At 53.1% G+C, this 27,423-nt stretch overlaps 1 protein-coding gene across 1 annotated transcript; it reads right to left on the bottom strand.

The window, feature by feature from the left end:
• Positions 1-766: 766 nt before the first annotated feature.
• On the bottom strand, positions 767-27,362 carry LOC11175861 (uncharacterized). Its single transcript, XM_061663548.1, has 2 exons — positions 23,017-27,362; positions 767-3,498 (listed from the first exon to the last, which is right to left on the bottom strand). Exons 1-2 carry the CDS (start codon positions 25,259-25,261, stop codon positions 1,913-1,915), a joined length of 3,831 nt encoding a protein of 1,276 aa, XP_061519532.1. The 5' UTR covers positions 25,262-27,362; the 3' UTR covers positions 767-1,912.
• Positions 27,363-27,423: the final 61 nt, after the last annotated feature.

The raw sequence follows: 27,423 nt of genomic DNA, 5'->3' as shown, positions 1-27,423 counted from the left end.
AGAAGGGAATAGGAAGAAAGGATAAAGGGAGAAAGAAAGAATATGAAGGAGATCGAAAGAGAGAGAGAGAGAGAGAGAGAGAGAGAGAGAGAGAGAGGAAAAAGAATACGAGTGAATAGATATCTATCGTGCACATATGAATAAATATTGTATTGTTTTTATTCCCATTTATTTTAGCAATTTATTCGCTATCGTATTCAAAAGATTTGTACGATACAGAAGCAAGAAAATGGCATTTTTAACTTGCTTTTTTGTTTGTAGCTTACTTGCAACGTGCAGTAGAAGTTCAATATTATCATTTTTTTGTTTGTTTTTTTAATTAAATAACTTATTACTATTTTTTCTATATTCACAATTCATCGGATAAAATACTAAAAATATTCTTCGTTTTGTAACAAAAACCCCAATGCCTATTTAAAATGGTGCATTGCTGGTTGCATACAGTGCGGAGCGCTGTGAACTACGATTGCATACAAGTAGGAGCTGTCACATTCAACATTTCGCATGTAGATGGCGCTACTATCGTTATTTCCGTTAAATTTAAATTCAAAATTGTAATTCGTTACGGTATTACAATCCAACTGATTATCTAACCCCAGCCACCGATTGGATCGAAACAAATACTGCTTCAGGGACACCTCTTGGCCTTACAATCCGAAATTACCGACAAAAAAAACTCGAACCTAGACGCAGAGCGAAAGAAAGCTACATCATTTCGGATGTCTCTTTCACTAAAGCTATACAGGAGAGTTATGCACACGTATCATCATTTTAGCAGATTCGCACGAACCTTCGCCATCGTTCGGGGTTTTATTTTGTAACATTACTTTTGCGACACACCTCAAAAGGTAAATTCATCATTCCATCGATTCGTTTGCTATCCGAGTAATAATTTCAGGAAAAATAGTTGATTATCAGCTACTACAGCAGAATACACCAATATTTACACACTCTGTCACGACATACACATCATCTGGGATTTGAAACACACCGAGAGTTAAAATTCCATACACGTTAGTTGTCTGGCTGGTTGGGTGCACTTATCGCGCGGCCACCATCACCATCCATCGAACACGGACAAGGGTTGGCATCGTAAGAATTAGCTTGCTTACCAGTAATAACATGCTCGTTAAACTATTTCGTTTGCATCTTCACGATCTTCGTAACTGCCCTGGAACTACACCGTAAGATACACAGATCCACATCCCTTACATGTGCTTTTTAAACATCTAGACCATAGAGTTCCCTAACTATGTACAGGCTTTCGTTAATTGGTACACACATACACACATTGCTGTCCATTCCTGTTTGTTCGTTTAAACCATGTTTTTGGTGCATTCTTCTATAAATCACGTTTCCAGATCTAGTCAAGTACTTGGTAAAAACATTGGGGGAAACAAAACTCCCCCCCCCCCTCTTATTGCTAGCTCTGTGACCTTCGCGACACAGTTATTGACACAATTATTCTTTTTCCGTACGTGTATCTGGGCTAGGAATTGAAAGTTTAAGTAAAATTAATCACGGGGAGACAAAAGAAATGCCGCTCTCACTTCTTCTGCTGACTACTTACTACTACTCTCTTACTGATATGCTATAGCTTATATTCTGTGACAAATCCACCAGGAGAAAACGATCACAACAAGAACTGGTGCTCCCGCTGCACATGGCTCTTAATGCACCAACTTCCCACCCATCGCTCCACTGCTTCAGTTTTCTTCCACAGCGCCCTTGTGCCTCGACTTCGGGGGGACAGCGCACAAACGCTATTCTACTCTTATCCTTCGCTATTCGATGCAATCTAAACAAAAAAACAATATCTGGCACAGGTACATTTCAAACTTCCGCAACAACGGGACGCACGGTAGCAAGAATTCTGGAAAAGACTGACACCAAACCAGCGGCATCGCCTCGTTTAACCACTTCCGCCCACAACACCGGCCGGCGTCGTCACGGGACCACTGGCTGGCAAGATTTCGCCCGTTTCACTCATCGCCCGGTCGGCCTTGTTGCGGATGTCCTTGTGCCGTCGCAGCGTGCGGGCGGCCGGCAGCGGGATGCCCTGCCGGCGCAAGATTTCGTAGTCGCGCGTGCCGATCTCGTTCTTGATGTCCAGCGCCGAGTTGATCATCTCCTGCGTCCAACGCTTCGGGTTCTCGGGCAGCGTGTTCAGAAACTCGACGTGTGCCGGGGACAGCTTGGTCATGTCAAACATCGGCGTGTCCTTGTCGAAGATCGAGTGGTGCTCGAACATGCTCAGCGACGAATCCTCGCCGCCCACCGTCCCACCACCACCACCGACACCACCATTCAGGTGCTCCAGCTGGGAAGGATGCAGCCCGGCCGCGGCTGCCGCCGCCATGGCAGCAGCAATCGCAGCGGCCGCCGCCGCCGGATCGGCACCGTCCGTCGGTGAGGCGTCGCCCGCGATACTGTCGAACAGTGGGTGGCGCGACGGATCCGCCTGCGTCAGCCGGTTGTACAGCTCGAGCTGTCGCTGCTGCTCCTGCTCCTGCTCCTGCTGCTGCTGCTGTTCGCGGGCCCGCTGCTCCTCGATCTCTCTATTGCGCTGCTCCTCCTGATCGCGGGCTAGCTCCAGTGCTGCCTCCGCTTCCTTGCGCCGCTTTCGATCGCTCCCACCGCTACCACCCGCTGTTCGCCGGCCGTTCACCAGCCGCGACAGATCTTCCAGGCCATTGTCCTGCTCGTAGCGCGTCAGCATGGCCAGCGTCGGAATGTTCAGGAACTCCTGCTTGCGCAGCGTTTCATAGTTGCCACTGCCGAGCTCGTTCTTCAGCTCGAGCGAACGCTGCAGCTCGTAATCGGAGAAACCCTTCGTGTTCATCGTCAGCGTCTGCAGGAAGTTTATCTGCGGTATCGTCAGCAGGCTCACATCGAAATGGCCACCATCCGGATCCTGTTCCGGTTTCAGCTGCTCCTTGTCGATGTCGTTGCCGAACGGAAACAGTACCCCCGACCCATTCTCCCCATGGTCAGCGGACCCGGACTCGCCACCTGCGCTGTGGCGCGACACGGTACGCGACTGATTGGTGGGCGAGTCCTCCAGCTCGTTGTGCTTGCGCTTTCGGCCCATCACGTCGACCGTGTCCGGTAGCTGGGCGGCCTGGCGATACTTGCGCAGCGTCTTCACGCTCGGCAGCGGCATACCGTCCTTGCGGCGCAGCGATTCGTACTCCCGGCTGCCGATGATGCGCCGAATGTCGTTGCACGTGCGCAGCTCGTACGGGGTCCACTTCTTCCGGAAGCCGACCATCGACTTTAGGAACTCGATCTGTGCCTGGGACAGGGTTTGCTGCTGCTGCTGCTGCTGCCCTTGCTGAGCGTAATGGTAGCCGGTGCCGTCCTCTCCGTTCAGCTGCATACCACTGACATCCTCGTATCGGCACCCTTCCAGCAGAGAGGTTGGATCTCGGTATCCGTCCTCATCCTCGTCCTCATCCTCGTCCGCATTGTGCTGGTAGTAGTTAATATCGGGCGATGCTAAAAAAGATACAGTAAATGGAAATTAGTAAAAGAGTTTATTGCTAATGATTCGTTCTCGCAGAGCACAGAGCTTATGTCTAATCGTTGCATTGCTTGCAGTGTGTGATTAAGTCACATTTGAATTCATAGGAAAAAAGATAACGCAGATCGGTGAAACACACATTCGCAACAAAAACCCACATAACCAACCAATAGCTAATGATTTTCGATCGAACAACATTCCAACCATGTTTCTCTCGAGTGCTTATCGATTTTTAATACAATTTTAAACATATTTGCCACACTTATCAGCACGATCAACACGGGAGGGGGAGGGGTAAGGCCTTTAATACGTCAAAGGTGCCATGTTCTTGGTCCGTTTTCTTCCCCTGTTACCGCAGGGCAAAACCGGTTACATGAAATAAATATTCGCCTTGTATCCTCTCGGCGCGCCACACCACATTGGGGAGGATTTGCATACGAAGCGCACGCGATTGGGGAGCGAAGCTGTACATGTGAGTGTGTTTGCCGGTTTGATAGCCACCGACAGAAGTGTCCACCGCCAGCAGTTGCCACAGAAGGTGCTACACCTACCCCCTTCCGCTCCCATCCGTAATTTCTGGGACACAAAACACAAACTCGAGAAGAAGATCGCCTCGCCTTTCGCTCAGCTCGAAATATCGCTGTCACACTGTTCGTCGTGATCTTCGCTTTATTCTTTTTCCTCTCCTCTCCTATAGCCACATCCAGCACCGTTTAGCAATATCGAACGCCGCCAATCAACGCAAAATCGTATCGTATGGCTCCACCACCACACCACACCAAGACACATTATTGGGGGCCCAAAATTGAAACCGACCATTTGGAGCCCCGGACCCCTTGGGTCGGTCGATCGGTCGATCGGTCGGGCGAATATAATTCAAAGGCGCGGGATGTTGTTATGGGGGGGTTCGAGAAGCATCATGTCCCCCAAAAAAGCAGCCACAAAAAGACACGCACATTCTCACGCGGGGCAGTGCTGCATTGGTCGTTGCCTGCCTTACGACGCCATCGGTCGAGGCTGGCTAGTAGTGATCGTCGTCGTTGTCGTCGTCGTCATCGGGGTCGCGCTTTCGGGTTGCTGGGCGCCGTGCGCGTGGTCGCCACCAACAGCATGGGTATGGTGTGGTGGTGAGCCGTGGGTCGGCCTGCCGTGCGCGAGTGAAGGGCATTTCGTCGACGGGCCGCGGTCATCGCCGGCGGTGACGGTTGGTGATGTAATCACGTACACACCGCACCCGCACCCGCACTCCCCAGACCGAAACGACACAACGGTATGGTGGTGCAAAGTTGGTGCGAGGCGCGATAAGAAAACCCAGCGACTCGCTCGCGGTCGGCGGTCCCTCTGTGGCCACGACGACAACGACGACGACCACGACGACACACAACCGTTTTCGCCCTCGCTTAGCTACCTCATTTGATTGGTTTTGCGTCTGTTTTCACTTCCCCTTGCACACACAATCGAATTATATTCCTCCAAGTGGTGGTTTATGATTTATTTTTACAAAAACATCCTATCCAAAGCTTCAAGCATCTCTCGCGCTACACGCTACGATGGGATTGGACAAGTCCAACATTGATTAGCCGTGTAGTGACCACCATCCAGCGGCGTGTAACACGTTGTCCACCACACGACTCGCTCCCTCTCACGCCAAACCCCATCCCCCCTCCAAAGTCTGGAGGGGACAGTCGTCCCCCAGGGCCCCACAGTCCTCCCAAGCGACCACAGGCAGATAAGCATCATCTTGCCGAACGGGAGTTTTATTTGAACCGCAACTTATGATAACATTGCTAAACTCAGCGACACCCATCCAACACGCAACACGCCTAACCGATAGGGGCCCTGTGCGCGCTACGCCGACCAGTCACCACGATAACCGTGTGCTCACAAATTGCTCTCCCAAGCGTCATTAGCCTCGCCACGGAAAGAGAAATCCGCTTCGCTGCCAACCTTGACAGTCTTCCGGTGCACCGCCGAGCCTGCTTGCTTGCTCAAGAGTGGTCCCACACACCACCACAACATTGTTGGGGGTCAAGAAATGGAGCTCGCTCGCCGCTATAATTCTTCCCCACCCAAGGTGGACGTCTGGGCTTTCCAGCCCCAAAAAGGCCACCCGCCGATCGCGGGCTCGGACAGTTCTCTCGGACCCTAAAGACACCGTCTCCTCACTGACGCAATACTGATTCTGCTGGCAGCTCTCCCATGAGCGCTCCACGGAGCCTCTACATCGATCGTTTCCGGCAAGGTCAGGACCTTTCGCGGCAAAAGGCCGGGGAGGATACGACGTACGGTAATGACCTAACCACTTCTACAGTGACCATTTGATGCATGATTGTCTCTCGCTGGACTTCTTGATCCGAATGGCGGCGGCAGGTCCCCCCCGCGTGACCGTTTTTCTCTCTCCTTCGGCCCACTTTTGTTGCCACAAATTTAACAAAATTTGCTGTTCTTGTTGATCCCAACCTCCCGTGGACGAGACGATCGACGAAAACGGGTTTGCGCTGCCGTCGACGTGGCCAAACGTGGTCGTCGTCGTCGTCCGGGGTGCCCACAAAATGCACAAAAGTGACAGGTCGAGAGCCGCACACTAAAAATAGCATCACCACCAACACCACCACGACAGACGTTACGTGTTGGTTGCGGGGTTTGCAGAATTTGCCACATCCACGACAAAGCCGGCGACCGTGACGGCATTGGAATTGGGGACGGCGGCGGCAACCGCGAGTTTTTTGGTTAGAGCTTTCTTTTGCCCTCTGTCCAAATGATATTACTGGGAATGGGTCGTTTGGTGGTTTCGTTCGTTCGTGGAGATTGTCCTTCCTGCTTTCGTTCCGAGTCTTTCCAGTCCAAATCATTCCAGTAGCATTTACTTCGAGGCTTTACATCACCACCATCACGGATCCTTACACATGGAGATAGGATGGTTTGGCAATCCTGAAGGTACCGCTATTCCAAAGGATTCCATTAAGAAACATCTTGGAAACCGTAGTTAGTAACTCTCGAATTGAATGTTCACGCTGCTTCTCTCGGGAGGACAAAGATAATTTTTACACACCAAAGGCCCCTGTTATAAAATATCGCGTCCCCGTGGCACCTCGAGCGCTTCGCACCAAATTAAACAAAAAAAAACGGTATGGGCGCGCGCACGATCGCATTTTTTTTATTCTCGCAGAAACAGCAGAGCCACAAAATACTCCCCCCGAAAAACCAGTCAGGTGCCTGTGTGTGACCATGGCAAACCGCCACACGCGTTCGCCCCGATACCACCCTATCCATCCCCTCACCGGGAAGGTGCCTTCCTACTCCTCCTCCTCCTCCTCCCTTGGTACACACAGGTATCGCGAGCACGCGGCGGCGGCAGCACAGTTGCTGCCGGCAAAGGCCATAACACCCGACGACCACGAAAGCCACACACAACCTTTCCACTCCCCCCCTCCTACCACCCTGTGCTGTACACGGGCATCTTCATCCAGCCCCTCCTCCCTTACCCCCGAACGGTCACACAGAGACCACCAGGGCCTGCTGCCTCGCCGCCACATACCGGATGCGAGCGAGCGCACACAGGAGAACGAACGAACACACTCACTTGCCGCCGTCGGGCAAAGAATCTTCGACGCGCAGGCGGGGGCAAGAAGAGGACACGCGAGGCTCGGGGGACCGACCAACTGACCGACCGGCCGACGATCCACCGACCAGCGGTACCGATCACGAGTGCGTGAGCGAGCCAACTTAAATACAAGCTGTGTGTGTGTGTCGGTGCGAGAGACAGAGAGAGAGAGAGCAAGCAAAACGATCGGATCTGGTGCGCGCGCGAGCTGTGAAGGGCATGGCGCGGCGGATCGATGGACGACGGAAAGGGAGACACAACAACGAACCAAAAAAAAAAAGAAAAGAAACCATACGCAGCGCGGCAGCTGCGTCAGCATTCAGCGCGTCGGACGCCCCCCGTCGGACCAGCGCGGACAACTCATCCACAGACACACACACAGTGAGAACACACAGCCACACAAGCCCGAGGAAGTAGTGGAGGATAGGGAAGCGAACGATTGCCGCGCGGAAGTGAAGTGAAGCGAGAAGCGTTCCGTTTGCGGCCACAAAACGTACCACACAGAGCGGCGCGCAGCGCACACGGGCAGGGGCGACATCATCTCTCATTTGGACCTGTGCGGGGAAAGAGGGGGGAGGGTGTCTCGAGGATTGACTCCTTCTTTCACGTGCGTGCTGCTGCTGCTCTCTCGGCGCAGTTGTGTGTGTTTGTGTTGAGGCGAGAGGTGCGCGCGTGCTGCGCGCTATAATACAGAAGCGTTCTGAGGCGCAACTCAACCGAAAACCGGCCGTTGGGGCTGGAGCATTTAAAAAAACACACACACACGGAGCGCGGCACCATGTTCCCAAACCTCTCCCACTAATTCTTCCCACCAACCAAACTGGCACCGGACGGACGCGGCAAGCCCCATTTGTAATCGTCGTCGCCATCGGTCGACCGGCCGGCCAGCGCCCAACAACGCACGTAATACGGGCGGCGGCGGCGCGCGCTTTCGGGGTGCGCAACGTTAGCAACACCATACACACACACACACGCGATCGGGTGTGTCCCGCATGCGCGAGAGCGAGACACATGAGCCGACCGTGCCACCGTGCGGCCAATTCCACACCTCTTCCTCCGGTGATCGCTGATCGAGCGGGGACAGCTCATTCTCTCTCTCTCTCTCTCGCAGCACACAACCGAGCACAGTGGCCTCGAGCATAAAAAGAGCCCACATCACCGGGGCCGGTCGGTCGTCCCCCCCCCCCAGGGTGGAGATGCCGACCTTACCCAATCGATGACAAGCTGCCGCACTAAAAGGCGGGTTGGCCACCGCAAAGTCCTTCACAACAGCAACGGCTCGACACAAAAAAAAGGCCAGCTGCGGGCCGTCGCTTAATGTCTGGAGTAATGTCGGGAAGCAGCTGACAGCCACACGGTGTTCACACAGACTGCGCCTGCTGCAGGGGGAGAGGCTCGCGGGTCGGTGCGAGTGTGCGTTCGGTGGCGTGTTCGAGCATATGTGGCCACCTTCTCCGCTACGCCACATGCACACAAAGCAACAACACTGCTGCAGACACACACACAGGGCCACGATCAGGGCCATGCGGGCTGGGGCCAAACACATGCGGGAGAGCTTTTACGGTTTGCTCTGGCCACAGTTTCCACGCGGTTTGTACGTGAACACCACGCTGTCGCCCCATGCCCTGTGGACCAGATCGCGACAACATCATCATCATCATCATCGTCTGGGGAAGAATCACAAACTAACAAAACCCGCAGCCAGATGAGATTTGTACAAACTGCGACCAAAATTTGGAACTTCATTGTGGAGTACACATCTCGACTGACACATGCCTCTAAATGTTGACGTTTCAACACCTCTGGGACGAAAAATCTCTGGCGGCTCCACACAAAACCCTGAGAATATGATCGGTCCTCCAACAAAATCGTGACAATCCAATCCAGTACAACTCCCACGAGAATGCCTAATCGTGACTACACAACGAAGACGTCACAATCTTTACGCCTTATTCCGCTTCTTTCAATGTACCCACAAATGGGGGGGAACAAAAACGTGAAATGTGACGCGAGCGGGAGACAAATTGCACAATAACCATCCTCAAACCTTTGCTCATAAACGTCACCAAGAGTTCACAAATTGCTGCCGTCACGACGACAAAGCAGCAGTACAACCAATGTTCGATCGTTTGAAGGCACTAATTGCCCTACAAAACAAAACATCTCCTACATGCCTAACCAGAACACAGAGCTATCGAGAACAACAGAGTGGATGGATGTGGAAGAGACTGAAGGAAACGCATGAAGATGTTTTTCCTACATTTCATCACCCTTCACTTCAGTGCATAGATAAATAAACAAAGCGATATTAATATCCCGAAACGATGCGAAGCAGAACGCGAGAAACAGGAGCGAAAAGACAAACCGCGACTAAACAGAGAATCGTTGCGATCAATTAGGGTAGCAGAAGAAGTAATCAACTATACCATGTTTATTTGTCCAGCAATGTCCTTTACTCTCTTTTTACTTTCGTTATCTTTGCTATCGCAGGGTGTAAAACGTACAAAGAGAACATTGAGAGCCCAATAATGCCGATGATACGGTTAGAAGAGCTGTTAGGTGATGCTGAACGTTTACTAGCAGCTTCCTATTCCACTAAAGAACAAATTAATCGAACCCACACACACACACACACACACACACGCATACACACCAACAGAGGCACAGGTTTCCTCCGGGCCTCCCCCAAAGAACGGGACAGCACAAAGCCGGTTGCATTCAATTAACCCGCTCCCCGTCACGCCATCATCCACAAGAGCATTGGGTGGGTCGTCATTGGCCCCTTGCACGATGCACACGCATTTAGGCATGAATGTGTTGATATAATGTATGTATGCAAGTGTCCACCTGTACCTACACACACACCCAAATCAAGATATCGGTCATATAACCCACTCCCGGGTCCGTCCAACCAACCAACCACCCCCTGCTCTCTTGCTACTGCTACTGGAAGCCCGGAAACAGAAGAGAAATTTTAAAAAAAATCCTTTCTCCATTTCACCCATCATCCACACTAGGCCGCGCAAGAGCGAGCTCCACCCACCACCACCACTCAATAATTTGTATATTTCCAATTGTACCGACACACCTACACACACACACATAAGAGTGCACACACGCAAATGGGCAATCGGTTGGCAAATACAAATAAGCAATCAAATTTCAAATTCCACCTTTTCGCGTGCACCATATTTAACAGGCAATGTGTGTGTGTGTGTGTGTGCGGAATGACGGGAGATGGATGCTGAGGGATGATGACCCATCCCTTCCCAACCCCCCTTCGCGTCCCATTGCCTCTCCCATATAAGCCTAAGCGGAGTGGAGGAGAATGGGAAGAAAGGACGCATTTCCCTATGTACTACCACCTGTGTTCCCCTGTGGGTGGTGGATTGGGTGGATCAGTGTGTGTGTGTGTGCGTGTAGTGGCTGGATTGCCGGTGGGTGGTTTATGTGACCCCAAAGCCTCCACACTTCCTCCTTTCCTGCTCCCCCTGGAAGAGCAATATGAATTCTATGTACGCTTTTTCCGCACCCTCACAAACACACCTCCATCCCAGGGTTCGCTTAAATTTCCCCAAACTGGTATTGGTTTTTAATGAACAATACTGCACACAACATCATCATCGGTCATCATCGTCATCATCATTCGGTTTGAAATATTATCACCATAATAACTGGGATCATCACCATTTATGGCTAGGACCAGAGCAGCAGCTTCCCTAAATAAGCGCCCCTTTCCCTCTCATCTGGGGGAGAGTTCCAGGGTGCATCATCATGTGGTGGTGCATCATGAAATAAATTGACAGCATCTCCACCCCACCCCCACTTCGCTCTATTAGCATTAACACCAACGATACACATTGCACAAATACATTAATGTCATTAATGATTCGATCCTTCTTATTGTCACCCGGAGCTCTATGGATGTGTGTATGTGGTTAAGGTTCACTTGTTAGGTGGAATGGTTCTTCGTCTTGCCTTTCCGTGCGTCTTTCAAATGAAGACACACAATCCCCGTTCGTGTAACATGATGCAGATGAGAACACGAGCCCCAAAAAGATTTTGGGAGAAAAGAAGAGCTTTTTCTTTGATTCTGGAGCGGTTTCACAGCAAAAAGGACATTTGCCCATGTACCTTACTGTACTGCGATCATGCGAGGATCATTCGGTAGATCCTCCACACACACGCACAGCATGCAGTAAAGCACACTGGAGCGAACGGATGTGGAGCGTTGATCGACATTTTTCGCTGCAAGGCAACGGATCGGGAGTCGTCAGGCCAGCCACAGCCCGTGCACAGATGATGGACGAGAGGACCCAAACGCTGGCACCGCAACACACACCTCCTCTCTCTCTCTCTTTCTCTCTCTCGCGAACCGGTGGTCGCCTCTTCTTCAGGGCCACACGGCCACACCAAACCAAGATGGCCGTGCGCGCGGATAGGGTGGGTACTGTTCCTTCCCAAGCTTCCCACACTTGCTGCTGCTGCTGCTACGGTTGGTTGTGTGTGGCTGTATTTCACCACCACACTCTCTGCTCTTACTCTTCCACCTTCCTACATCCCGCACACACACAGACACAAACAGGAGGGCACACATACATCCAAGCTCACGGCATCGGTTAGCGCGCTTCCTGCCCCGTCGTCCCGTGTGCTCTCTGTGTGGCCGGGGGTTGTGTGCACCGCGATACCCGCGACAGATGGCAATGCGGCCACGGTCTCGTGTGTGTCGGTCCCTCCTCTCGCCGTGCCCAACAGCAACAACGACAGCAACAAGACCGGTCGAACAGTCGAAGCAGAAGGAAACAGCGAGACCGGCGGCCACGCGCGATGCGAAAGCGTGCGAGCGAGAGAAAACATACACGCAACGCGCAAAATGTGGCAACGTGCCGTGCGCCGTGTTGCGCTTCGGTTAGGGGGACCCCGACCATCACCACCCCTTCCCTTCCGCCTGTGCCACACCCGCCAGTGAGTGCTGTGAGGCCGCAGCCACACACAGTTGCCATGGCCGAAATGTAACCGACGTTGCCTTCTGCCACTGCCCGTGCGCTTGGATGCCCCCAGCACCACCCGGGGGAGGGGGAATTGGGGTAGAGAGTGGTGGTAGGTTTCGGTTTGGTTTTTGTGAAGAAGAAATTTGAGTTTTTGATTCAGTTTTTTTGTAGTGAAGATCCTTACGACTGGATAAAATCGTCCAAAACAATTTAAAAAACAGCTACAAGTTGCTAATGAGCATATTGCTAGAACATTCTAATCCAGAGAGATTCATCACATTACAAGTATTAGAACTATATTTCGACTACCAAAAAGGTGAAATGAGCTGGAACGGACTACAGATCGCCCTGCTTGTGCCCTGGGACGTTGTCTTATAATTGATACTCGCACCGAATTCCCATCTTGATGGGACGAAAGGGACGAAAGCCCGACAGCAGCAGAGGATGACCCGAAAAAGGGCTCTCCCCGACCCGAGATGAGAAGCCATATAGCACGGGTATGAGACATTCCGGAGTGAGCACAAAAGAAGGGACCGAGACACAGATAGGATAGCGCACACCACCCAGGCCATTGCCACCCCTTGTGCCAACCTTTTGCATGGTTGTGTTTGTGTATTGAAGACAACCAACGCTCTCGAACACTCGGGCAGGCGTATCCCTGCCACATCAGGTGCTGCTGGCTGCTGGGCCAGTGCCACACAACCCTCCTCCATCCAATACCAATACACTGCCGGCCACGTCCAGACCCTTCTTTGCAGACCTTTTTGCTCGGATGGCTGGCCGGCCAGGGCCGTGCGCCCGCGGATCCTGCGCCATACAACCCGCTTCCCTTCACATCGAGAAGAAACACACCCGCCGCCGCCAACGCTGCCACTTCCTTCGAAAAAGGTAATCTTCCCCCACACACACACACACATCTCTACTTTCACTCTCGCCCCTTCGTCCCGACAGCCACCGGGGCACAACCCATCATCCCTGTGGCAGCAGCAGCAGCCGTCCCCTTTGTACAAAGTTTTCCAACACCCGGCGGTAGCGCTGCGCTCCCCCAATCCGCTTCCCTTCGCTTCATCATTTATCAGAAGAAGGAAAAAATCGGGCCCACAAAGCAGGGACGGCGAAAACACATCCCTGAAAGCAGGGGGGAAGAAGAGCTCGGGCAGCTTGGGGGAAGAAGAACTAAGGAAAGGAAGTGCACGCTCCTTCCTCCCTTCCTCTCAGAGAGAAGTTGGCCACACGCCCCGTAACACAGTGCTGGAAACGAAGCGAACGAACGAACGAACACAAAAAAAACACTCACCATGGGATAGAAAACCCTCCTTGTCATCGCACCCACACACACACACAGACACACACCTTGGATGCTGCGTCGTGACCGTGGGCTTTGGGACCGGTCCCTGGGTTGCCGCGCTGTGTCCGCCGCCAGGGCCGTCCTGTAACACAGCACGCACGCACACAAACAAAGGAGAGAGGAGCTCGAGCAAGAAAAAAAGGGGGCCAAGGGATCTCTTGCCCGTCTTGGGTTTCTCTGTGGCCAGGGGGACGGCGGACGACCGAAAACCGATCGATAGCGAGAGAGAGAGAGCGTGTGCCTGGGCCCGGTCGGTCCCCGGGATGGCAACAAAATGGCCGTCCCCTTTTTTATTCGGAAGTGCGGGAGCGTTTTGGGCCCAGCCGAAGCAACCCAAGCAGCGAAGGCGGCGGTGGCCGCCGTGGGAGTGTGCCAGCTCCACCATCTTCAAGGGATGAAGTTTTTTTTGCTTCCAAACGGGAAAACAATGCCAACATTTGCTGCTGTCGTACTTATATACATACATCTTGGTGTTACGGTGTTCTAATCACTTCGTCAACTTCCCAAAGGAATTCAATCGCGCTGCAGACTACTCATTACAGTATTTAATTGACTTGACGGCACTCGTGCACTTTATCCCCCGAAATGCTTCTAATTTTCCTTACAGCCGAGCGCTACCGGAAGAACCCCTGCTGCCCAGGTTGTCCCTCTCATCGATCGTGTCCTTCGCTCTGGCTACGCGTAATTATCACATTATTTCAAGGATAATTATGCAAAGCCCAGCCGAATCCTCGTCAAAAACGGAAAAAAGAAACGTCCCGCCAATGCCAACTTTGTGTCCGGCGGGGAGATAAATACAGGCGGGAGCGAGAGAGCGAGAACTTCGATGGCTCAGGACCACCTATAACAAGTCCCCCCCCCCCCCCCCTTCCTTGCCTGACACCCATCTCCCATCACGCTCCATAGAAAGGGGCTCCAAATATCACGCCAAAAACCTCACAACCTCTGCGCCGCGAATATGGCGGCGCTCTCTACGGGCGTTTCCATCCCCGGGGTTGCCATTTCCCTCCATTTCCATTTCCACAGCACACAGCATCTGACTTCCCCCGGCCGAGAGGTAGCACAGCGGCGGCACAAGCAGCAGGTTCACCTTTCCCTCCGAGCGCGCGCTGCCGCCTCTTGTCGATGGTATTTTATCGATTTTCTGCGGTGGCTTTTCTCCCTCCCCTTCCTTACACACAGCCCACTGCCGCCGCCTGCCGTGCGTTAACCTTCCACCCACAGCCACACAAACACACATAAGCACACGCTTACACGGTACGGTTTACCCTGCCACAGCGAGGGCACGCGGTCGGGTCCGATGGCCCGATTTTATTGGTAGGGGCCCACAGAGCACGACGGCCCAAATCCGGCCTGACGCACAAACACACACACACAAACACCGCCATCATTTCCATGGCCTCCGAAAACCTTTCGGGACAGCGGGAGGAGAGGGATGGGCTGCCACGGTTTTCGCTGTGGCCCTGTGGCATGGCAAACAGGGAGCTGAAGGGACACGCACACACAGCATCCGCAGCAGCAGGACTAACTTCATCCTTCACCCACACTGTTGTCCTCCCCATTCGCGCTCCGGGGGCGATGCGAAACGACGGTAAAGGACGACGGTACAGCACTAACACACACACACACACACACACACATACAATCCAAAACGCCCCCACGAGCTGGTGCGTCCCCCGCCAAAGCCTGGTTCCCATCTCCCATGGCGCTTCGGGAGCCGCCCGTGCTCATATAATCCCGAACCCGGGGAATGCTTCGAGGCCACCGAACCCCTCGTGCCCTCGCCCCAAAAAACAGTGTGACCCGGCAACAGCCCTCACATCCACACACACACGCACAATATTGGGCCATTTCAAAGGGAGCGGTGGGGCTAAAGGTGGGAAAAATGCCGATATCGGGGGGTTCACTTTGTTTTGTTTTTTGCTGGGTTTTTTTCCGATGGAAAACTACATATTGCCGATGGAAATCGAATAAAGTTAAAAGCGGGACACTCTCCCATCCCACACACCCAGTAGTCGGGGTCGGGGGGGGACGGATTCAGTGTCGATGGTCCGTCCGGTTCGGTCCATTTAATTGCTAAAACTTTTCGCCCACAATTAAACAAAAAAAGAAAACACTTCATTCCACAAGCATCGGAATTTAAAACGGACACCTTTGGTCACGAATGCACAGTGTCATTTTGTTTAAAAGCAAAAACACAGCAGGAGCCAATATTCTCCATAATCATGGAGGTACATTGTAATGATTTTAAGCGAATTGATTATGAACATATTTTTCCCAATTAAAAATGAATATTTCCCGTGAATGTATCAACGCAATTCGAAAACCATCGACGAATGTAGGACACAGACACGGTTCTGTGCCGCTGCCGGGAGCCAACACATATGATTGTCAGATTGCTTTCATTAAAATGTGTGTGTATATGCGAGTTTTTTCCGTTTGTTCTATTAATTTATGTATTTCTAGCGACTGTAGGAATGCGTGGAAAAAGCTCGGGTATTCATTCGCACAGCATTATCTGCAAAAGAAGCGAGAGTCCCAAATTTCCAGCCGGGTGATGTTGGAGTGGATCAGATCAGATCGGATTTTTCAATGCATAATCGAACACCGCTCAATGTACCAACCATTCCCCCCCCAATGGATGTAATTTCAGACCCCGACTGTGTGCCCCCGGATAACAAGACCAAAGGGAGAGTCACCGTGTGCGCCACCGAAAGCGAGCATTTCCCACGCTTTCCGAGGGGATCGCGCGTCCATGGGAATAATTATAACCAGCGACCAGTGGCACACATTGGGACGGACGGGGCCGGGAGGAATTTGAGGTCCTCTCGCCGAGCTCACATATTGATGGGATTGAAGTGTTTTTCGCCCCGCCCGGAAGGCGCATTTCGAGGGGATAAAATGTTATCCTAAAACCCGCGCTCGACAGCGCTGGGCCTGGACATTAGGGGAGATGTGGAGTGTGTATGTGCAGAGAGAGAGAAAGTGCATTCCAAAAGTCTGAATAAATCAGAACTGTTCTCATTAATTTCCACGATCCCGGGACATGGCGAACTGCGGAGATGTCCAACACCAACGGAGGGGCGGATGGGGCGTTGAGGGGCGCTCGCTATTGCTGAAAGCACCATAAAATACACGCGCAAAACTAATAAAGAACATCAATGGAATAGAATTACTATTGATGTGCACCACACATCATCCCACCCACACGCATCATGCACATGGGAGGATTGGAACAAACAAAAAACTCTGAGCCTCTGACAGGCTCGGGGTACAGCAGTTTAGTTTGCATTTCGCAAATTGGGTAGCGAGGGGTTTTTTTACGTTCGATCGCAGCAAAATATATAAAGCTCCCCGAGTCCTACAAAAGGCCCTGGAGTGTAGCGAACGGGTGGGGGTTTGCGTGTGAGAGAACAGAACACAGCGTGTTTGCGCCCCCCCGGGATGGTGGTGTGCGCTAAATTTTTGATCCTGTTCGAATCACCATTTCATATATTCGTGATTTCAGAGTTTTTCGCCTAGCAAACGGGCAACATATTACTCTCTCCTCGCGTTCACCGCGCCCATCATCGATCGGCGGCGGCCCGTTGATGAAAAGAGCTCGCCGGAGTGGACGGACGACACAAAAAAACGCTTACGAACATACAGAGAGAAAAAAAGAGAGAGAGAGCAGTGCCTGGCCAGGGAGGTAGTGTTGGCCAGAGCTGCCATTGCCACTGACGAAAGGGGATCATTATTTAACCCCCCGAGGGACCGGGCCAAGGCACCACAGTGCTGGTGAAGCGGGGATAAAAATGGCCAAACCACCAGTGCCCGGGAAACTATTTTTGTGCAAATCTACACCGCAGGAAGAATACAAGGGAGTGAGTGGGTGGGTGGTGGTACATACATACATACGCTTTTTTACCATTCGAGTTTGAAATTTACCTATCCGATAAATGATCAGCAAAATAAAATAACGCACACTTTTGTGGGATGATTTAAAAAAAAACCAACGCTTTTCCAGTGCTGCGCTTCGCCAATGGGAAAACTGTGTTTGCGTACGCACAGAGAAATTAAAACGTCATAAACAAATGCGATAGAAAACTGCACTTCGTGGAATGTTGTTTGCCACACGGAAACTGCACAGAAAAAGTGCACAAAAGCGCACAAAGGCACAATAATGCACACAGGCCTCCACCCAAACCGCAATAGATATTTTCACATCAAAAATATAACGTTCGCGGAACCACTGCACGTTTCCTCTAAATGCAGTTTTCCCAACAACTGGAACATGCAATATAGATATGTTGGTGTTAATTTAGCCAGAGAAAGCTCTAAATCAATCATTGATGCTGGCAATTGTAACCCGAATGGATGCTCAATGATTGTTTGAATTCGCGCTGTTCAAGCTTGTATCTCTAATGCAGGTAATTCGCTTGTTCTAACTAAATTCAGTTCGTTTAACTAAAAGGTTTTTCACCGCCACTAACAAATCTCCCTGGATGCAACAGATGTTGAAACGCAATTACAAAAAGGGAAGGTGATTCTTTCACCCATAACGACAGCATAAGCAACGAACCCAACTCAAGCTACATTATGTGCCCCCAACAATTCACTGCAATTCAGTGTAATTCTTCGGTAGCCTAAAAGCCTGTGCCAGCATCAACAAAATAAAAACCAATCCTACAAGCTCCCAACATCCCCACGAAAAGTCCTAACATCCTCCACATCGCAACCTCCAAAGCCCGATCAAACACAGGACGAACAACCAGCGTTACATCGATGATATGGCGCAATTAGATACGGCTAGGATGTAGGAAAATTCCTTCAAAAGGCACAAAACAAACGCTACAAAATGCTCCAACAATTCTGACGCACCACCATTCGATACGGGGATTTGGCACGGTAGAGAGAAGTTTGCCCCTCCACAAAAAATATAGAGAGAGCACTCGATGTTTGTGCTGTAACATCTTGCTCGCAAAATGCATGGGATTGGATGTGGGGGGGGGGGGGGGGGAGGGAGCCCTTTTTCGCAATTTAAAAATGCCATAACTTATTTAAATTAAATTCCTGCATCCTTCTGCCAATGTTTTGATGGGTGATTTTTACACCAACTGTTTGGAAAGTATAGCAATAGGACCAGCAGAAAAAGGTAGCTAAGGGATTGTATGATTACGTACGAGTGTAGTGCTGTTCGATGAGTCCTCTCTCTCACATGAGAAGGCATCTTCGATCTGTGTGATACAATAATATACCTTTTTCTATGCATGTGTGTGTATGTTTGGACAGGGATCAACCTGTAACGGCAAAGGCCTGCCTGTCCACCAAAACCCTGAAATTCGGTTCTGCCCGCGTTTGGACACATCATTAAAACTTCGACCACGGGGCTACGGCGATACCCCGCGCGCGTGTCCCTTACACCGGGACGATCCGACATACTACAGGATCCGACGCTTTTTTCGGGCTGCCAATACCCAACACACATTTTCGCACACCACCACGGAGTGCAAAAATTCTAACTCGAACGGAGTCGTCTCAAACATTCTTCTTTTATGCTGCCTCCGTTTTTTTTTACCCAAAGCCGACAAAAAAGGTCCACACCACAGCCCACCAAAAACACCCAAAAATTACAACACCGGGACGGCGGGGTGGGATGATGAAAGGCGCACTGCGGAACGGACACGACACACTCTGACTCGGCTGCGGCCAGCAGCAGAGCAGCGGCAAGAAGCTCTCCGTGCAGATTTGCGCGTTGATGGCTGTAGAAGGGGCCCTCCTCTCCTTCTTTTTTTCTCCTTTTCGGGGACCAGAGTACACGGTGGGGGAGCGGCAGGCCCAAGACGTCGGTGTGTGGACGGACAGGCAGCCCAAAAACTCTGTCCCAAACGCTGCGCTCTGCCACAAAGCTGACCTGGGAACGAAGGGTACACACACACACAGGAGCCCACGCAAAAGGAGCGAAAGAGAGGGCGTTCGAGACCAGGTCGGTCGGAAAGGAAGCGAAATTATATTGTGTTTGTGTGTGCCGGGGACGATGCTCCTTCGTGCGTTTCTTTCTACTTCCATCGGTAACATAATCCTCCGCCGAGATGAGAGCGAGAGAGAGGGAGAGCGAAAGAACCGTACCGGAGGTAAGGAAAGTGGAGTGGAGGGAAGATGATGAGTCCCTTTCGTTGCTCGCTATCATCTCTTCCATCCTCCCAGGTTTCGGTGGCCAACCACGACGGCGACGGCGTAAAAACCGGCCCGAACTGATGGCGAAGAGGACGAGGGAACACGTAGGAGACGAGGGGCAAGGCAAGCATGCGGCCAGCAGTGTACCGTTTTTGGACCGAGGGAGCGCGTACCGTGCAGAGGCTGCAGCTTACTCGACGACAACGCCGTCGACCACAGCATGTCGACGACCGGGGCCTTCAACAGGGCCTGCACCGATATCCTTAGCTGCCGCAGTGGGTTAGGGGAATGAACGAAAGGACGGGACCCAGAGCGAGACAGAACGCGCCCCGGCAAAGAACGGGCAGGATGAGCGAGAAGCAACTACAAGCCAGCAGGCAGGCAGACGGCGATGGCGCACCACACCATGGCGCGGATGGCCATGGGCAACGGCACGAACATCGACGTCACCACACGACGTTGCACGAGGGAGCAGCAGCAGCCGCCGCCGCGTTAAATTAATGGAAGAGAATTAAGCTGGAGGAAAAAATGAACTCACACAAGAGCAGCGCCGAGCGTGACTTCTTCCAGAGAAGGGCTGGCCATATTGAAAACGGCTGGCAGGGGAAGGGACTTCCCCATGCCAAGCAAGTGGCGTTGTTTTGGCCAACAGTTTCACCATTTGGCACAATTGGGTCCTCTAATTGTGTGGCACAAGAACTGCTTTGAGGGAATAGCTTCTCAGCAAGTTCTTACTGGAATTACTAAGAACAGGTCCAATGGAACAGAATCGGAAAACAATATTTGATACAGATGTAAGGACTTATCCATAAGGAGGTAAGGACTTATCGGAAAGGTTGCTAACTTGTTGCACCATTAAGCAGCATGGCAATTAGCAGCATCATATCTGTTCCGCTCTGAATACTCCAAGACGTGATGTGTATTTGAGGAATTTTCCTGAAGATTTCAAAAGTGTTTGAAAAAAGTGTGGAGGAGGAATGTGCCAACATCTCCGGACATTCACTCACTGCTTGAAGCCTGGTCAGTATAGATGACTCTCTCTCCTACGAACCATTATTTTCAGCACAAAGAACAAAAACCTACGGATGCCTTTTTCCCTCATTTCGCCTCCTCCTTTCCCCTCTCAACCTGATCCACTACTCACAGCGGGTCGGGTTTTCGAAGGTTTTGTGGGGGGTCCTCCCTCCTTCTGCAATGAGGAAAGGGGGAGACAGGGAGCAAACAAAATTCTTTCCCCCAAAACTAGCCGGAAAGGTCCAGAATGGGAAGGAAAGTTGTCGAATCGGTTAGGGTTCGTCGTCATCCCGTTGCCGGCGGGGTGATCCAAGCAACGGCGGAACGGGGGAAAAAGGCCCGTAAGGAGTGAGGATTTAATAAAAAAAAAAACGCTCCCGCCCGGAATGGAATGAAATGGAAACGCACCACACATTGCGTGCTGCCTGCCTTTGCGCCTTTGCTGCCGCTGCTGGTCGGGTCTTGCTATGTCCAGGGCAACGAACACGTCGTCGGGTGGCAGAGTATGGGTAGGGTTGGGTAAAACGAGAGGGGAAAAGGTTCACAACCATTGGCAGGATACCCACCCGTCCGTCCGTCCGTCCGTCCTATTTCATGGACCTTCGGGCTTCGGTTCGCTCGCACAGGCCACTGTGGACCGAACAGAGAAGCAGCGACAGGAACAAAAAATAAGGCCAAACCCACGCTGCGACCGGTCGGGTCGGTCGGGTCGGTCGATCGGTACCCGTCCAATGTCCTACGCGGGCCGAGTTGGTGTTGCCAACACGCTGCCACCCCACCCCAAACCTTTCCCTCGCTGACGTTTCGTCTGCCGTCTTCTGCGTGTGTGCGCGCGCGAGGGACAAAACCCCTTGACAACGGGGCAAGCTACTAGACGCCGCCTGCTTGCGTTCGAACGGCCCCTCTCTCTCTCTCTTTCGTTGCGTCTGTTTTCACCCTCCCCCCTTACTGTCTACTCGGCACACAGAGTGTAAAGGGGACCGAAACTCAGGGGCCAAACTTCTTCTCTTCGGACAATCTCGTCCAGCTCTCCCAACGGCGCGAGGCCAACGGGAATTATATGACCGAGTTACACGGCTACGGGGCTGCCACAAACACACACACACACACACAGCACGGGCAGCTCTACCGCTCGATAACTTCCACCCAACCACCACCCGCTCACCCAGAGATCAGAGGGTTGATGAAAAAGAGCCCTTTTGCCCAACCGTGTTGCCAGCGGAAGTTGTCCCCAGTCCCCGGGGCAGGTAGCAATAGGTATACGGGGCAAGCGCACTGCGCCATGCCAGTTTGTGTGTGTGTGTGTGTGTCTGTCCCCTAATGGGGGCGGAATGGGAACCGCATGGCACATCTCGAAATAGCTGACAGGTTCGGGGAACTCTTCGGGGATTCGAGAACAAACAGCCGGTAATCTGCCCCAAGCGCACTAGACATTGCCGCCGCCCCCTTTACTTCACTCATCGGAGCAGGGGGGGGGGCACAGCACCAGAGGGGAAGAAGATTCGCGATCCCTTCTGGATGTCCGTTTTTTTGTGTGTAGAATGCCTTCAGGTCGATAGCAGTTCCATTAGCAGAGTTCGATGTCCCGGGCGGGCAGCAACGCAAACAGATACAACACTACGCCACCAGGAGGGCCTCCCGGTAACTTCCGCAGGGAAGGCTCCATGCCCTGGTCCACGTCCTCTATAGTCGAGCATGACATCAGCCCATGTTCGGCCAAGACCGAGCGTCGTCTCACCCGTGTTTCGCTGGAATTCGCTCTATTCCAGAACGATCCCACAGCCGACAAACCATGGGCCTCGCGTGATGGACCAGTTTTCATCCAGAATAAACTCAACCATCGCCTACGGTTGTAAGGTACGTCGTCGTCGTCCTCCTCTCGACCCCTTTCCAACAACGCAACAACACACCGTCAAGAATTCCTCCCCCGCTCGGAAGTCGTGTTCTGAGAAAATCAATATTTTACACTCTCCTGCTGCCAGTCGCGTTCACCGCCTGCTTGCAGCGTGACTACCACCCCCTTCTCTTCGAACCGTCGTCACCAACAGTCAACTCCACTCCAGAACAGAACTGCAACTGGAGGGGATATGACTTGAGGTTTTTGCACAACGCTTTTATTGCCGTTGGCGAGAGATCTGGCAAATCCAAGGATGTCTTGAAGTAGAGCATTCGGGTCCAGCATCTGCCACCATTGGTTCGAATCGATGCGTAACCCAAACCCAGAGCGTGAGATAACACAATAATATCATTCTGAGACCAGATGTCACTCCAGATCTTGTGGCACTGTGCAAATTGTGCCATTTGAACCAGCGCAAGTTATTAAAAATCATTTAACTACTCTACCAAATCCAACAAAACTTATATCGCAACAGCCACTTACCGGTAAAGCTGACGGGATCCTGCTCCGTCTTGATGTCCTGCACTTCCGGCCCATGATGATGATGATGATGGCGCTGCTGCTGGGCCGCACCGGCCGGGTACGCCGCCGGATGCCTTCGCTGTTCGTTCCGGTTGTGATCGACCGTACGGGGCACACCGTTCGTCTTCGGCTGCTTCCTCTTCACCATCCCCGTTGGTTCCGGCCGCCGGTTCACGAGACCGTCCGCCCGCACCGCCACCACATCGTCGTCCTCCTCCTCCACGTCCTCGTCTTCCTCGTCCTCGGGCAGCTCGTCCACCTCCATCGGGGCGTTCGGTTTCGCGGTGCCGGCGCTCGCTAGGGCCACCGCCGCCGCCGCTGCCGCACCACCGCCCGCCTTCCGCAGCGACTCCAGGTAGCGCGTGATGGTGCGCAGGCTCGGCAGCAGCAGCTCCCCGTCCTTGATCAGCGACTTGTACGCCTGGATGCCCATCGCGTTCTTTATCTTCATGGCCGCCACTATCATCGGCTCGCGCCACTTCCGGTTACGGTCGTCGTCCGCCGGGCCGCCCGCCAGTGCGTGCGGGGAGGCGGCGCCGCCCACAATGCCACCGGAAGCGGCGGACCCACCACCACCACCACCACCACCAGTGGTCATGTTGCCCAACCGGACCGACATGCGCTTCAGCTTGCGCTTGGTCGCGTGCAGCTCTTTGCGTGTGACGTCGTACTTGGAGCGTACCTCCGCCAGCTGCCGCTGACAGCTCTGCAGATCGGCCGTGAGGCGGGCCGAATCGGGCCGTTCCAGCACGGGCGCTACGATGCTTGCCTTCCCCCCGGCCGGCACTCGTGACGTCACTGGTTGGGCAGGCGGTGGAGGGGGAGGCGGAGGAAGCAGCAACGTTTCTGTGGGCTTTTCTTCCTCACCCTTTGGTTCTTCCTGCGCGCAGGGAGGACTTTTGCACTCGATGGCGACGGGTTCGGCAGGAGGTGGGGCCGGTGAGGCCGTCCTGGTAGCGTTCTCCTCATCCTTATCTTTCCTTTCCGATGTCTCCACCTCCATCGGTTTCTCTTCCGGCGAAGATTTCTCCTCCACTGCTACATCCCCGTCGTTCGCTGCAGGACATTCATCCGAACTCTTCTCACACTCCGAGGCTTTCTTCTCTTCCAGCACCACCTCCACCGCAGCAGTTGGCTCTGCGTCCACCATCTTTGGTTGCTGCTCCAGTGGCGGTTCCTCCAGCTGCTCCTGTTGTTCCACCACAGTTTCCAATTTCACCTTTTTCGCCGAACTGACTCCCTCGCTATCACTGTTGCTATTGCTGCCAGCGCTGCCCGTACTGCCGCCACTGCTCGCTTCCTCGCTGAGGCTGTTGCTGCCACCGTTGCTGGTGCTGCTGGTACTGCTGCTGCCGCTGCTGCTGCTTCTGCTGCGCCTACTGTGGTCGCCTTGCGAACGTTTTCTGCTCTCACCGACGGCCAGCTCTACCACAGCAGCAGTGGCTGCTTCTGCTGCTGCTGCTGCTGCCTTTGGTTCGCCCTCCACAGCACTCTCCGCAACGTCATCGTTCGGCTGCTGCGTCTTCATCATGGTTACCGGCGCAACGGTTTCCTTCGCTTCCGCTTCTTCTCTCTCGCTAGCCACCACCTCCGCCGCCACCTCGATTGGGACTTCTTTCTCCGGCGCCACTGGTTCAGAAGATTCCACTCCGGACTGTGGCGGCGCTTCCACAGCAGGATCTGTTTTAACTTCTTCTTCCTGCTCCACCACCACTACTGGTGACTCCTCGTCTGGTTTACTCGTCGCAGTAGAATCATCTTCAGTTGATGCTTCTTCTTTTGCGTCTACCTTTGATTCTTCTTTTTCTTTTACTTTTTCCTTTGTTTCTTCTTTTGCTTCTTCTTTTTCTTCTACTTTCACTTCTTCTTTTGCTTTTTCTTTTGCTTCTTCTTTCATTTCTTCTTCTATAACTTCTTCTATAACTTCTTCTTTTGCTTTTTCTTTCACTTCTTCTTTTGCTTCTTCTTCTTCTTTAGCTTCTTCTTTTGCTTCTACTTTTTCTTTTTCACTGTCGGCATCTTCTGATCGCACCGGGGCGGCTGGCGAAGGGGAAGGGGACCCCTTGTCCCGTCCCTTGCCGGCAGTGTCTTCTGTAGCAGTGTCCATCGGCGAGGTGACCGGTTCGGCACGGGGAGATTCTTTGCCACTCTCTTGCCGCGACGGCGGTTCCGGTTCCGCCAGCGAAAGCTGCTTCGATTCGGCCATCGTTCTATTTTGTTTTCTGCGTCTTTGCGTGTGTATGTGTGTCTGTGTTTGTTAAACGTGGTACCAAACCACCACGACACTGTAAAGGTAACTATGGAAACGATCGCAACTGAGTTCACTGTTGGAAACCTCCCTTTACCGCTCTAGCACCACTGTAGCACACGTACGGAACACACGGCGGACAGGCCGCCACGGAGAGTGTGTGGCAGTTTCACTTTCACTTGCACCACACAAAACCCCCGCGTTACATCAACACACACTGATGGCCCCGATGGAACCAACAAACCTTGCTGAACGTTCTCGATGTCCTCTTTCGCTCTCTCTCTCTCTCTCTCCGGTCGGCCGGTTTCTGCGGAGGATGCTGGCTGCTTGGTGCCGTTGTTTCTTTTTTTCGCGACGTTTGCTTTATCCGAACCTTCTTCCAAAGCACGCAATCCCTGGACCTGGGCACAGACACACGCGCAACGCACTCGCACACACTAGCTCGATGGAGGCGATGATAAATAATTCGTCCGCCCGTCGTACGCTGTTTGCCACCATTGCCCTCGTCACGATGGCGGAGCAGCAGCAGCAGCAGCCGCACACCCGGAGCACACCGGAACAGTGGGCAAAGGGGATGGGCCGACGAAGGAGAAGGCGAAGAGGGTGGGCGACGTCAAACACCGTCCCCCGTGTCGTTCCCGTGAGCGAGATAAACGGCGCGAGGGCACCAGCGCGTCGCGACGACGCACACACAGAGAAACGCGCGAGGCGTGTACCACCACCACACCACACACCGTCGTCCGTCCACACACACACTGCGGAGACGAGGGATGGTTGCACGGCAAGGGTAGGGTGTAGGACGCGACCGACACAACGACGACGACGACGACGAGACCACGGGGCCGACCGAAAAACCGTCCACAGCGCGACAACGACGATGGGCCAATGACGCCGCTGGCCTCGACGAGAGCGCGCGCCGCAGCCGACGAGCGAACGGCTCAAAGCGCGAGGAACGAAACCGAAGGCCACCGCCACTACCCGGCACACCCTCCTCTCCGCTGCGTCCTGCCGTGGTATGGCCGTTCCCCTCCGGTACGCGCTGTTGACTCACACACAGCGCGCGCCACGGGTCGGCTCGGCTCTGCTCTCCCGCTCAGACACACGCGCGCGCTCAGGGATGGGATTTCTCACGCCACCAACGACAAGCAGCGGCAGCAGCAGCACCCCTGGGCGCCCCGTGCCAGTTCGCTTCGACAAAAAAGCGCTCTGTGAACCGGCTGCGGTGACGGGGTCGGTCGCTTGCTGCTTGCCTGTGTGTTTGTGTGTATGGCTGTGGGTTAAGGGAGCGCCTCCCGACACACACACACTCGCCACACTGCCCGAACTGGCCGTGGCCACTGAGGCACGGAATTACGCCGCGACGGATCGAAGCAGGCCGAGGGCACAAAGAAGCGAACAAACACCGCGCCGCAAAGAAGCAGCCGCTGGTAGAGCTGGTCAAACCAGCGAGCTGGCCACCGTCATCACGTCTGGTTTCCTCCCCTCCTGGCACACTGTACGCTCCAGTTGTCTGTCGCACACACACACACGCCTTCTTATCACTTATTGGACGAAAATACACTCCCAGTATCACGAACAAAGGACATTCGCTCGCGTGTGTGTGTTTTTTTTCCTTTTCAGGACACTCTTGCACACGGCAGGAAGGAGCTAAGAAATTCCCAAAACAGGGCACAGTTGCTCCGCCATGTCACACCAACACACCACACACACACACACACACAGAGAAACGGATACTCCTGGCACGTGGTGCAATGAACTTCTTTTTTTTTGGTTCCTCGTTTAGCGGTTCCGCGAAACAAGTAGGCGCATTACGGGTTCGCCGGCGTTTGTTTTGCTGACTAGCAAACACCACACATCGCTTTCTTTGCTTTCTGGTATGCTAGGCTCACACACACACACACAGTCTCTTTCTTTTTTTCCCTGTGCAGGTGGGCGGCGGATGCACGCGATTGCAATGGTCCCCGGACAGTGACGATGCGGAGCTCGGGCCGTCCGTGTCCGACCGCTTTGACTACTTTTTGTAAACAACATCGTGTTGTGGCCTGCCGTCGGTATCAAACTCACGGTGAGGGACCCTGTGCACGAGAGACATATTCGCGGTCAGTTCGTCAATTGAGACG

Source organism: Anopheles gambiae, chromosome 2, assembly GCF_943734735.2.
Source record: "Anopheles gambiae chromosome 2, idAnoGambNW_F1_1, whole genome shotgun sequence".
NCBI classification, from domain to species: Eukaryota; Metazoa; Arthropoda; class Insecta; order Diptera; family Culicidae; genus Anopheles; species Anopheles gambiae.
Note: the sequence above shows the minus strand (reverse complement) of the source record. Positions and strands in the feature narration are given on the sequence as shown.

Bases quoted from the DNA above. Each gene is read 5' to 3' on its own strand.
- LOC11175861 (XM_061663548.1), bottom strand. From the start codon at position 25,261: ATGGCCGAATCGAAGCAGCTTTCGCTGGCGGAACCGGAACCGCCGTCG. The intron at 3,499-23,016 runs GTAAGTGGCTGT...TATCTTTTTTAG, and splicing joins GGATCCCGTCAGCTTTACCG to CATCGCCCGATATTAACTAC.